The sequence below is a fragment of the Telmatherina bonti genome, assembly GCF_933228915.1.
Source record: "Telmatherina bonti genome assembly, chromosome: 13".
NCBI lineage: Eukaryota > Metazoa > Chordata > Actinopteri > Atheriniformes > Telmatherinidae > Telmatherina > Telmatherina bonti.
Genome location: NC_136611.1, coordinates 20,773,319 through 20,787,028, shown reverse-complemented (window position 1 = coordinate 20,787,028; position 13,710 = coordinate 20,773,319). Strand labels below are relative to the sequence as shown.

Below are 13,710 nucleotides of genomic sequence, written 5' to 3'. Positions count from 1 at the left end.
GAATAATGGAAGAGGGAAAAGTAGAAAGTGTGACGTTAGAAGGTAAAGATGAAAAGATACGTGTTGAAGATCAAGCGCCTGTGGGGCAGCTTACAGAAACAAGCAACAGGGACAATAATTTAACTGAGATCATCTGTGCTGATTATGTTTAATACAAGACACCTGTAAGATACATAAACAAAATAAATATGCTACTTGTGTTAAAGTAAGCATGACTATACATATACATATATATATATATATATATATATATATATATATATATATATATATATTTGAAAGGGAGAGAGAAAGATGTGTGTGTGTGTGTGTGTGTGTGTGTGTGTGTGTGTGTGTGTGTGTGTGTGTGTGTGTGTGTATAAAATGAGACCTAAATATTACTAATAATTAATATTTAGATCTCAGAGTAATTGCATATTGTACTGTGCATATTTATATTTCTTCCTGAACCAGTTGATATTTTAAGATTTGCAACATTTAATGGCCTTTTGTATTTTGTTCTTTAATACTTTGTTTACAATAAAATTTGAAGTTTTTTAGTTTGGTTTACACATTTTTCTGCACAACACAAATTTTCTTACTTTTTGTGTTAAGTTTGTTATTTAGTTGTAATTGCAGTATTAAGCAGCTATTCCAAAGGTCAGCTGCTTTTCTATTCTACAGTCATTTGGCAAACACTTTTCTTCAAAGTGACTTACAGGTGATAAGTTATCAATTAACCATAGCAATTAACCCAACAAGCATGTTTTGTGGCTCGGAAGAAACTGGAGTGCCCGGAGAGAAACCAAACATACACAGGGAGAGCCTGTAAACCCCCCCCCCCCTCTCGGCTGTAGCTCAAACCAGTGACCGGTGAGGCCACAGTACTGACCACTACACCACTGCGATGCCCCTTTCTTGTTTCAGTAAAATATGCCACTGACTGTGACCTCTAAAAGGTGCACCGAGCCACTGACTTACAAAGTACTCAGGATATTTGCACATTTATGAGTCTCTGTGGTCTGGTATGCTGCTTGTGTTGCACAATGTGCCTGAGACGTTCCACAGATTAATGATGTGTGCAAGTGCTACCTTAGATGTTGCTTAGTTTATTCAGACACTCAACACTGATCTGAAGGGTAACTTAGGTTAATTTCTGTAAAACTGACTCCTACTTCAACTGAAACATGGCTCTGTGCTGCTAAAGCTTTTGAAATGTGAATTTGTTCAGGATATTCTCATAAACCCCAGGCTGCTGGTTGGCCATGACAGTGAAAAAATTATAATATATATTTCCTTTAATGACTAAAAATGGGTTAATGTTTTCCATAATTATGTGGTTTAGTAATTGTAAGTCTGTAAAAAGAAAAGTGTGCACAGTTATGGTGTCTTCAGCATTGTCCTGTAAGCACTGGTGGAACAACTGACAAACAGAATTTAATTATAGTACTACTCCTTAATAAAAGTATTTATGAGGGAAATCAGGTTAAAAAAAATCTAATAAACATTTACTGTTTGTTGTAATTGTCACAACTAATATGTTAAGATAGACAACAACCACTACAGTCATCTGAAAACTCAAATCTATATCAAATTATATTGTATTAAACAACCACCAAATGGGCCAGTAAGACTGTCTTGATTTCATTTTTACCAGCTTGGAGGAAAATGTGTTATGAAAAATATCATTACCACAATTACTGTGCAGTGTTTAGGTCTAAAAGGTTTGAAATTCTTTGACTGGATTTTTGTTATCACATGGTAAAGTAGAGAAGGTGCTCTTCTCTCTTCAGTTTCTGGATAACGAACATCTTTTCTTTGTCAGCAAGCTTTTCTCCAGTGAAAGCATGTAACCTTCATCTTTCTGGAAGGTGACTGCAGCTGCTTCCTCAAGCCAAAAATGTGAGATCCAGAAACAAGATAAGCTTTAGTGATGATCAGATAACTCTAAACATGTGTTCCTAGAAGCCTCCAGAAACCTGAATTGCAAAACTGCACACAGAAGGGCCAAGATACCTTATGACTAAAGTAAAACTATCACTGGGCGATGCAATGGCATGTATGCAGCTGTCTGTGAAACGTATAAGGTACAAGTCAAGGTTTGGCTCATGCAGGATCAAGGTATTTCCTCGTGCGTCCTTGCTTTAACATGCTTTAGATAGCATCAGCTTGAGGACAATTTTCAGCACTTTTCTTTGATTGCATTTTGTTTTCTTTAGTTTTACTTTTACCAAAAAAAGATTTGCATATTGGATTGTCAGATTCTGACTGAGAGAATAAGTATTTGACTGCTGCTTGTTGGCAGTAAAGGTGCGTTGTGGCATGTCAGCTGGCTCAAAGCACAAACCTTCTGAGTTTGAACCTCGGGTTGACAGAGACCTGAATGAGAGGAGTTTGCATGTTCACAATAAGTCAAAAAGATAATTGGTTACCCCAAGTAAATTGGTGACGCCATATCAGCGGTGTCCAAAGTCGGTTCTAAAGGGCTGGTGACCTGCAGGTTTTCGATGTATCCCTGTTTCGACATATCTGGCTTATATGAAACAGATCCAACAGTGCGCAGACTTCTGCAGAAGAACTGATTAATTTGAGTCATGTGTGTTGGAGTAGGGATACACAGAAAACATGCAGGATTGTGGCCTAACCGTAAGTGTGAGTGTGCACAGTTTGCTGTGTTAGCTCAGTATGGTTGGGAATTTCTCTGGGGAGTAAGAATTACTTGGGTTATAATTAGCATTGGATGGATGTACATATTAGAGTCTTTATACCATATTACATTAAAACCTCTGGAGAAATCTTGATGCACACCTTAAGCCAGTGGTTTCCAAACTTTTTCTGCAGGGCCCCCTTTTCATCGATGACAATAATGTCGAGCCCCCCTCCCTCCCATCTCATGAACCCATCTCAAAGAAACATACCAAGAAATGCATCTTTAGTTTTAGTGGCTTGTAGGTAACTATAATTAAAACCGTGTCAGTTTTATTATTCATTCTTCTGCTTCAGTGTGAAACATTTTAAACCAGAAATCTCTGCAAGCTTTCGGTGAGCGGAGTTTTCCATGAGACGATGCTGCTTTAGTAAAACAACTTTGCTATAATGACAGTTGGATCATTTATATCTTAAGTAACAAGATTTCTTTGTATTTAGGATGAAAAGTCACCAAGTAGTGTTGTAAATTGTTTGGCTTCATACTTCATTATATTAGATAATATTATGGTACACGCAAAAGAATGTGGTCTCATTATTACCCACCATTGGTCATTACTATTACTGGTCAAGCAGGGACAGATATGGTCCATCATAGTTTGTTCTCTTTTTTTATTACTTGAAGTCTCTCTTGTTGATTAATCATCATTTCCAATGAGTACTTTTACAAATTTGTCCAGTGCCAAAACTCCCAAGTTTTATTTAACCTTGCAGAGCCCCCACTCCATGTGATAACTCTGGGCCCCTCCTGAGGGGCCCGTCTCCCAGTTTAGGAACCACTGCCTTTAGCCAAGAGAATGATTTGTCAGCCATCAACTCTGTTCAGTTGGCTGATCTAGTTCTACTTATACTCTTTAAAACGTTGAAGCTTTTTGACGTCTGTTTCTTCCAAACATGCTATGGAAATTTGGGTGTAGATGTCAATTAAGATCTGTAATTCTCTTTCATACCCACTGTCTCTCTGTGTGCTGCTCTAAGGCCCTTTGTAGCATTTCACCAAACCTTTTCCAGCTTCTGCAACCTTAGAGCATTAAAAGCTAACTCTTATCAGAGCTCAAAGAAACGTAACATATTACTTCATATTGCTCATTTAATGCCACCTTTTGAATGACAGAACAGACAACAGCAGAAAAAAATTAACAGATTCATGAAACCAGCACAGACATTCAACATTTGCGTGAAGCACATCTTAAAGTCTCTAATCCAGCTGGAGTGCTTCTTGTCAACTGCAGCCACTTGTCATGCAGCTTACATTTCCGCTTCTTGAAATTTTCAGTTCATCAGATATCAGTGATCAGTTGTCATGAGGTGTTTCATTTTATCATTTTAATCTGATGCAGGAGCTGTTGAGGGGGGCAACCATAGCCGTGACAGTGTCAACCTGACCTTTAACTGGGCTGCATTGTTCAAATAGTTAGTCAATGAGGGTTGCCGCAGAAAGTGGAAGACAATAGCTGAGTGACGACTGAAGAGAGATTGTATCTGTCAAAGAGAAGCAGCAGCAAAAAAAGAAAGAAAAAGAAAAAAAGATGTTCTGCTGTGATTGCAGTCGGTGTTAAAAGAGTCGGGAACTGAGTTGATGAAGTCTAGCAGCATAATTTCTAGACTCATGTGCATTTTTATCCACAGTGATTTTCAAGTAACAATTAAGATATACAGTGCAAACTGCCTCAGATCAGCAATCTTCTTCTGTTTTTTCTTAATGCCCTGTCCAACATCGCAGCAACAGAATGGTGGTCTGCCTGCTGTGTTGTGCCGAACAAATTTGCTTTGCCAAGAGGAGTTTTATGGATATAAGACCTCTTTTGATAATTTAAGAAATATTCTTATTTCTAAATTTTATTACAGCTTAAATTAAAATATATGTTGCTGAACCTGACAAGCAGGTGGGAAGAAAAGGAAAGGAAAAAGTACCTAGGGTGAGAAAAAGAAAATGAAGACAAGAGCGAGAGAAATATGAACTAGGAAAAACCAAATGAAAATCAACAGTATGAGATCTTCAGTCTAAACAGGGAAACCAGACAACCAGCAGCTACACCTGTAAGGAAGCAAAAAATCCCTGCTTCACCCCGCTATCATCCAGCTGTGAGGCCACAGTGATGATCCACTGTGCAGCCATGATAAAGTGTTAAAGATACGGAAGTGTATACCTGCCACAGTAATGAAAAAAATGTTGGATCAGTATTTCGTTATAACGAGAAACTTTCTCGTTATAACGAAATGCATATCTCATTAAAACGAGATTAATATCTTATTACGAGAAAGCTTCTCGTTAAAACGAGACTCATTATCTCGTTATAAGTTTAAAAAAAAAATCTAACTTAAAAGAGGCAGTGCAGATTTAAACTTTAAAATAAATATGCAGCTGAGAAAAGGGGATATCAGTAACCTTGATTTAATTAGGTGTTTCAGCTGATCTGAGGCTTTCTGGGAGTTTGTCCCAGACATGTGGAGCATAGAAGCTGAATCCAGCCTGTTCATTTCAGGTTCTGACTGTGTGTATGTGTGTGCATAGAGGGGTGTGTGTGTGTGTGTGTGTATATATATATATATATATATACACACACTCAAAGAAATGATTTGTTAAATGAACTTAGAAAAATCATGGAAATGATTTCCCCACCATTAAATTAATCTTTTTCAACATAAAAAAAAGTTGTTCTTTTAATCCAATATACTTTATTTGGGTCAACCTAATTTATTTCAGTTTGTTCAACTTAATTTATTCTTTCCAGTTTAACTGTGTCTCTTTAACTTCTTTTATATAAGTTTGTTTTAAACTATCACTTTAGATTAATTCAACTTAATTTTCATGGGTAAAATTTACTTAAGGATATTGTGTAACCTAAGCTAATATAAAAACTGTTGAAAAGACATCTTTTAATAGGTTCACACTGAACCATAGAACATATGTTTGACTAACCCTGATATATTTAGATGACCAAACCAAGGATATTTGGTTAAAATAACGAAAATCCTTAATGTTGACAACAAATAAATTAATTATGTGGAAATTATTTCCATGACTTCTTCTAGTTCATCCAAATAAAAAATTTTGTGGTGTCAAAGTAGAAATAAAGTTTTCATTTGTCTCAACCAAAGTTTTTTCACCAGAGGATTTGGTTTTAACATGTTGACACTGGCGTACAAAATCTGAGTAAATGCATAATAAAACATTTAAAAGTAAACAGCAGGACATCATTTTCAGTTTCTTAAATGCAAACAAGTTTTTAGTGCTTATTTCACAAACAACACAAATAATGCTCTTAATGGAAGGAAGTTTTCCGGACAGGCTACATTCAAGCACATTAACACAGTGGCTACAGTAATGACACAGAACATGGTCTTAAGTTTTAAGACAAGGGGAAAAAAAACAACATAAGTAATTTTCCTTGCAGCAGCTCTGTACAATCTACAAAATGAAAAAAAAATACAAGGATATTGACAGTTTTCATTATTTCACATTGCTGTCATGGTATGTATTACAACGCAAAATAAAGTGCTGTTGGCTTGTATAATAAAGTAAGTGCAATAAAGTTAAATTTTTTTCATGAAATCCCAAGTAAACTGTTGAGAATACTTCTCCCAAAGCCAAACTTTGCTACTTTTAAAATTTAACATAAAACATTTAAACACTTGTAAATAAAAACAATTAGGAAGTCTTGGAAATATGCTTCCTTTTTTTTGTAATTTTTCTGCAAGCAACACTTTGAGCTTGTACTTTTGCTGATAATCTGTTTCTATCTCCAAAAATAAAATATAAAATAACTTTTGCTGTATCTCCCCAGCTTCAAATGTATATTTTAAGTCAGGAAGTACTTGAAAAAAATAAAAGAAAAAGTGCTTCCAAAGACAAAGTCAAGTCATGAGTTTTTCCACACTGCTGTTCATGTTTCTTTTAAAGGCCACACTTTAGTAGTCTTTGGGCTGCTATGTTACAAAACTGAGTTAAAGTTAACAAATGTATTATGTAATATACATAGCAGTAAACTGTTGAGACTACTTCTTCCAAAGTCAGATTTGGCAACATTAAAACTTCTTTCATTATTCTTAACTTTATACATTTATAAAGAACAGTTAGATGGGCAGCCAGTAAAATCAACATGGGCTTTCTTTCATGTTCATTGACGTGCCAGCAGGGTTTTGAGTTTGTACCTTGGCCGACAACCTGTTTCCATCCATCTCCATTATGATTTCTGCACTGCTTCAAATGTATACTTTAACTCAGGAGGGTAGCTGATGTTCAGAGCATATACAAGTCCAAGCAACATTGCCATTGCAAATGGGACACTTGGCAAACCACTTAGTACCTCCAACCCCTCCAAAATTATCCCGATATCCTCAGTGCAGTCATCAGCTTCTGCACCCTCTGGATGAACCACATAGATCCCAAACACCGTTTCTGCCATGTCTCTTTCAATGGACTGATCGTCGCTCTGTAAGAGAACAATTAAAAAAAGTAAATGTTTAAGATTTTACAAATAGCTTTTCTTTTAAAAAAAATAAAAAATAAAATAAAATAAAAGGGGGGGGGGGGGGGGGGGGATTAAATCAATTTTGCACTGACTCTACACCAAAAATTACATTAAGAAAAGGTAACTTGTAGATTGAAGAGGGAGTCATTTTGACCCCATAGAAAATGTAAAATGATGAGACTAGCCACAGCATCACAGCATCAGCGTTGCTAGGCAACTGGGCTTTACAAAAAACGCTTTGCTATGCTCTAACAAATGAATGACGAAGACTCAGATGGTAGGGAACTAGAGCTGCAACTATCGAGTACTTTTGTAATCGGGTACTCTGTCGATTATTTCTTTGAGTTATCTAGTACTCTAACGATTTTTTTTTTTTTTTAATTATTATAATTTGTAAAACAAATACTAGAAACTCAACCAAAGTAAACCAATAAATGTATATTTGTGAAGCTGTTGCATGTGTTGTTACTACCTAATGCATGAGGAAAATGATTTAAAATATGTTTTAAAAGTATCATATTTTAAAATGTGCCAACGTGTTTGTGCACGCGCTCAATGTGTGGAGAAACAGTTCTCAAACGGTCGCAAATTTCTGTCTTATAAAAGATTAAAAAGAAGAATTCCCGTAGAAAGAAGGAGTGACTTGTAAACATGTCCAAAGTATCTAAGAACTAGCCGATGTCTTGGTGGACGACACGCCTGTTAAGTGTGTCTGTTTAATCCGGAATAAAAGTTTGCTGCAGGAACAGAGGCTCCGCCTGCCGTCAAATGCTGCCTAAAACATGTGCTTTGACTCTGCGTGTGTGCAGGAGAGACAGATGAGGGACGGATTACAAGACTGTTAACATGCGTTGGCAGCCGACACCTCGCCATGCCTCGTCACTGCTGACTAATATCACAGGTTATAACTGTACATTTTACCAGGCGCCGCTGCTGTTGATATAAATCGCGAAGCTGAATCTCCACCTGGAGCAGTGAAGTGTCTGGGAGGGGTTCATATTCAAAGCTTCTGGAAGTTCAAAGCTGCACAAGACTTCTGGAACTGGTGGCATAGATCTAAGAGCTTGTGCTGCTCAAAGTAGTATATTAGAATAATGTGAACTGAAACAATTCAAAAACATGAAATTTGATAATATATAGTTTTCCATTTTAAGTGTTTTTCCACAGTGCCTGAACAAAAGGTACCAGAGAAATTGTGTAAGAGTTGAATGAATTTTAACTGCTACACAGCTGAGGGATGTACTTCTGAACAATAGTTCATGGTCAGATGTGAAAGAATTTGGTAAAAGGAAGCTTCAATCCTCCCATGTTTGCAGCAACCTGTGAGAGATGGTATTCCAGAGCGTGATGGCCAGTGTCATCAAGTATGCTATAGTGTAACGGGGAGCAGTAACAACTCCAGGGATGTCAGTAGGATCAATAAAATGATCAATAAAGCTGGTAATATCATTGGACATAACCTGGAGACAACCAGACTGGAGCTATCTGAACACATTTGTCTTCATCATGGAAAATTCTTCACACCCACCACAGTATACTATAGAGTGTACTATGTACTATAGTACATATGTACTATAGAGACAGACAGTTTTAACAAAAAAGAGAAAGAAAAAAAAAAGTCTGTCCTATTTAAATTTCATCCCTTACAACCTTCCATGTGTGAGGGATGACCACATTTTTTATGATGTAGAATTATTTTATTAATATTACATGATGACTGTTAAACTTACCCTGTAGTCCTTGATAAATTTTTGTGGATCCTCATTCAGATACACAGTCAAGCCTCTGAGAATGCATTCTCTTCTCACATTAATGCTGTCAACCTAATAATGAAATATAGAAAAGGATGCTCACACACAGACCAAACCATTAGGTTCAAAATCAATTGGCACAGAAAATGTCTTTAAAACTAACCTAGGTGCAAATGTAGGGGGTGGCTTTAAGTAGTCATATGATTTGAATATCTTTACTTGATATTCATTAGGCAGATGTCTGTCCTCTGTGTTACCCTATGATGAGACTGAAACTTTTATGGGTACACCCTGTCTGTTATTCATTGACCATAGGAGATATGAATCTTAACCTAGAAATAGCGTAGGATTATGTAAGCTAGAAAAATGGATGATCACTAAATGACACGGTCTGGAAAAGGTTACTTAAGGTCTACACTATACTGTAGTAGCCACATAAAGTACTTTCTACTTTTATCATAATTTCACATCTTTAACTGTCCTGATAATTTCATTGTGCTGAGATGCTGGCTCAATTACATAACAAGTTCTTATCTTGTATCTTGAAATGTAATGTTATAAAAATATCGGTGTAGGTAATTCAAAGTAATGTCCATATGAATTAATATACTTTTCTAAAAATATAGGTTGTATTATTAGGTTATAATATGACCTGTTTTACTACTCCTACCCATCAATGTAAAAAGAAAAAATAATGATCTCTCTTTAGCCAACTGTTAACTAATTTAGCTTAGATTTGGTCAAACCTAATGACATTTTAGTCAGGAATTTCTGGAATAAATTAACTGTCAATGAAACCATTTATCCAAATTATCCAACACCTAAATCCTACATTTGAAGAAAGCTGGCAATAATGATACACAAAAAACTGCAACCAAGTGTGTCTGGAAAACACATCCCATGTACTGTTCAAGTAGTGATAACAATGCACTAAAAAAAAACATCAAGTTGTCTAACATACAGCTCTTAAAAGATGTATGTGGTTTGGTACAAAGATCAGCCACACAGAGCCTTAATATATATGCATGCAGAATATCGGTGAATAAAATGTTTAATGTAATGCAAAAAATAATTAGGTCAGACAAATTATTTTTCACTCCAATTTTAGGTTTCATAAATATTAACTGTAGCACTTGGTACCTGTTTTGTTGTAATTCTATGTTCAATAATTCTTTTTTGGTCTAAAATGACAAGAAGTGCAGACATTTATGTGCAACTGAGTTATCAACATGAAAAAAATGACAAGTTGGGGAGTTTCAATTAGTAATAATTGAGGTGTCTTCTTTGCTTACATATCTCTGATACTTAGTCACATTATCGTTATGAAATTCTGGACATCAAAACTTAAGTTTCCTGGCATGTTATCTTACTTGAGTCATTGGAACCATCATTGCCTTTATCTTCTTCCCAAGGACTCCTCCTTTTCTGGCAAACACCTTCATCAAGTTTTCCGAGTGTGCATCTAGTTGAGTAGAACTTGGACTGCAGTTCAACTGTGGTTATTCTCTTGAATTCACCTGAAATTAAACAGAAAAAAAGAATAATGATGGTCATGCATTTTGAGAAACAGTCCAACATTGTGTTTACATTATATTTACTTGCCTCCCCTCACACTGAAGAGACCTGGCCACCTTGCTTTGAAATCCGCTACCGTGGGTGCATCTTGGACCACCTCATGACGTCTCAGTGCAAAAGTCTTGTCCATCATGGCAGCTACTTTGTTTTCATTATTTCGGATGTTTACTTCGGACAGCAGATTGAGTCTTATCTGTTCCAAAGTCTCAGCTGATTCACCTGCTGGATATGGTGGACAGTAATTCAGTAATAAACCTTCCTCCAAATATCATCATCATCATCCAAACATTATTCATATTAAGCTATATTGTGCCTCAGAAATAAGTAGAACACAAAATTCTGCTTGCTTGGTTGTACATGCTGCTGCATGAGCAGGCAGCTGAACAACACAAGCTTCCATTGCCATAAAGCAAATGTTTCTGTCTTCACCACCCTGAAAACGCAGACATTCTTATCTATTTCTCGTGACTGAAGACCCTGACACTAGTTGGGGTGCGGTTCCCTTTGTTTGCAGAGATGTATTTATGTGTATGCCCCTCGTCTTTAAATAACTGCACAGTTTGAAGCGATCTATTTTATTTACATGACTGTGTGACATTTCTATCCCTACGTAGTCGCGTGTTTAACAATTGTGTTACAAACAGCGTTAATGCGCCTTGACCCACAAACACATAACACCACCCCACAAGTAGACAGCGAGCGTGCATCTGAAAATGTGTCGCATCAACCTGATGTTTCCAGAGAGTCGAAGATAGCAGCTGGATTATAGCCATAAAATATTAAGCTAAGATGAAGCGACAGGTGCAGCAAAAAAAACTCCGCGTGTCCCGGTGGTTGCGCGGGGTTTCACCTGCCTTTTCCGTATATCATAGAAAATCTTCAGTGTTTCACTGCGTTACATCAAAAACCGTGTAAACTGTATCTCTCCATTTTCGTCTTAAAAGATTAAAAATACGTCTAAAAATGTCAACAACATGGTAAACTTACGAAACCACGATCATCTAACATAAATTGCACTAACATGTTGAGCTAATTAAGCTAACTGTTGCGCCGCCCGTTACATTTTGTCGTTAGCATCACGGTGACCAACGGCTAGCTCCCCCCCCCCCCCCCCCCCCCTCATTGTAAAGTCATAAATTCATTTACCAAATACTTAAATTCAGATGCACATGTATGTATAGTAAGGCACGTTCAAGCATGGTAACACTTTTTAAATTACATAAGAGTAAGCTCACCTTAACCCTTACAAGTGCTCCTCAGGTTTGTCTGAAGGAAATGGCAGCAACGCACGCGCCGTCAGCTCTCCTTCCCTGAAGTTGTAATCTGATCTCGCGATAGTTTCCGAGATTATCCACGTCTGTATTTGAACTTGATTCCTTCAAGTTAGTTCAACATACATCAATTAAGTAAATATATTCTTGTAAAGTTTTAAGTAAGATGTATTCAAACTAATTATGTAAATCTTAAATCATATTTTTTTATGTAGAAACTACATGTTAGAGATTAGTAACTTGGACAAACAGGCTGTTTGTCTTTTTTGAGTATATATATATATATATATATATATATATATATATATATATATATATATATATATCTTGGCCGGGGTTCTGGCTGTCTGGCAGCAGCTGGTCCCACCCCCCCACGGCCATCCCTTTTTTTACTTGTACTACAACCACGACCCACCCATGCACACACCACAGAGGCGGGCGGGTGGGGGGGGGCAGGGGTCTTCCTATGTCCCCTCTTCATGGGGAGCGCTCGGGATACAGAGGGCGGGCTTGGTGCTGGCCTGGGGGTTGGGGACGGGGCGCTGCGGGGGGCCCTCTGGGGGGGCCGGCAGGGTCTCTGGTTGGCTGCATAAGTGTGTGTGTGTGTGTGTAGGTGTGTGAATGTGGGGAGTTCAGGTCTGGGGCCTGCAGTCCTCCGGCTCCGGCTGTCGCTGGGGGGGGGGGGGGGGATTGGGAGGGAGAGGGAGGATTGAATGGGAGGAGGTGTGTGGGAGGGAGGGAGGGAGGGGGGTGTGTGGAATGGGAGGGAGGGGTGGGGCGGGGAGGGGGGGAGGAGGTTGGAGGAAGTGGGGGGAGGTTGGGGACGGTGGGGCTTGGGAGGGAGAGGGATGGGGAGGGTGCTGGAGAGGGGGGATAGGAAGCAGCGGGAGGGTTGTGGGGAGGGGTTGTTGGGGGGATGGTCTACGGACGTGTCCTTGTCCTTGGGGATCCCGCCCCTGGTATCGTGGTGGCGCCGGCCCGCGATGGTTTTGCTCTGGGTGGGCGGGGCCCGCTGGGTCTTGGCCGGGGCTCTGCCGGGGGGAACAGGTGGTCCTGGGGCCTGTGGGCTGCCGGCTCTCTGTGCGGCCCGCGCTTTAGCGCCCGGCGTTCGCCGGGCTGGCTTGCCGTCGCCCTGTGCTACCCGGTGCCCCTGCCTCGTCGCGCCGGGTGGCGCCTGCCTGGGGGCTTCCACTGCTCTGGGCTCGGGGGACGGAGGCTCTCTCTGCTTTGCCTGCCCGGGCTCTGTGCGCGGTGGGCTTGCCGGGCCCTGGGGGCCTTGGCTTCCTCCTCTACACCTCGGGTCGTGGTCGTGTTCCCCTACACTCAGCTGATGTTTGATTGCATGATCACAGGTTGAACACTCACACGTGCACGCCCACAAAGCGCTCATCTTCCCATCTGCTTCCTGCTAAATGTTGCTGATGACTCTCTGTAGGTATGTTTAATAACGGTTGGTATTGCAATTGTTATTTTATTAATTCATTTTCTTTTTTTACTTTTATTTTTCATTTTTTTGTCTGTTTTTGAATATTGTCACTATCCTACTTATGTCTTGTTGTATTTTTTCAGTAATTTATATTGCTTTGCAAATAATGTAACTTCAGCAGCTTAGACACGCCTTTCTTTTCTGTCTCTCTTTTTCCTCCTTTCATTTCCTCTTTTTTTTTTTTCCTCTTTCCCTGCCAGGTCCAGCTCGGCCATATCAAGACTGACGATGATTGCAAAATGATAAAAGGAAAATAAATAAATAAATAAAATAAAATAATTATCATAATAATAAAAAATATTCAGATTATCAAGGGCAGCTATTTACATGAGATGATGCATAGCGCTCTCCCTGACGTCTCCAACATCGTTGCCGGCCATCATTTCTGCTCAGTGTGAATCGACTTTCATCAGAGAACAGCACTGAGGCCCACTGGTTCCTCGTCCAGCGTAAATGCTCCCTGGCCC

The 13,710-nt window shown here is 38.8% G+C and overlaps 1 protein-coding gene across 1 annotated transcript; it reads right to left on the bottom strand.

Moving 5' to 3' along the window:
• Positions 1-6,656: 6,656 nt before the first annotated feature.
• Positions 6,657-10,404, bottom strand: LOC306763834 (uncharacterized protein). The gene is made up of 3 exons (XM_079250771.1): positions 10,282-10,404; positions 8,891-8,983; positions 6,657-7,121 (listed from the first exon to the last, which is right to left on the bottom strand). The coding sequence occupies exons 1-3, from the start codon at positions 10,351-10,353 to the stop codon at positions 6,873-6,875; spliced, it is 414 nt and encodes a 137-aa protein (XP_079106897.1). The 5' UTR covers positions 10,354-10,404; the 3' UTR covers positions 6,657-6,872.
• Between the last annotated feature and the right edge of the window lie 3,306 nt (positions 10,405-13,710).

Coding starts and splice junctions, on each gene's coding strand:
- LOC306763834 (XM_079250771.1), bottom strand. CDS start 10,353: ATGAAGGTGTTTGCCAGAAAAGGAGGAGTCCTTGGGAAGAAGATAAAG. Junction 8,984..10,281: donor TGATGGTTCCAATGACTCAA/GTAAGATAACAT, acceptor TTTCATTATTAG/GTTGACAGCATTAATGTGAG. Junction 7,122..8,890: donor AATTTATCAAGGACTACAGG/GTAAGTTTAACA, acceptor GTTCTCTTACAG/AGCGACGATCAGTCCATTGA.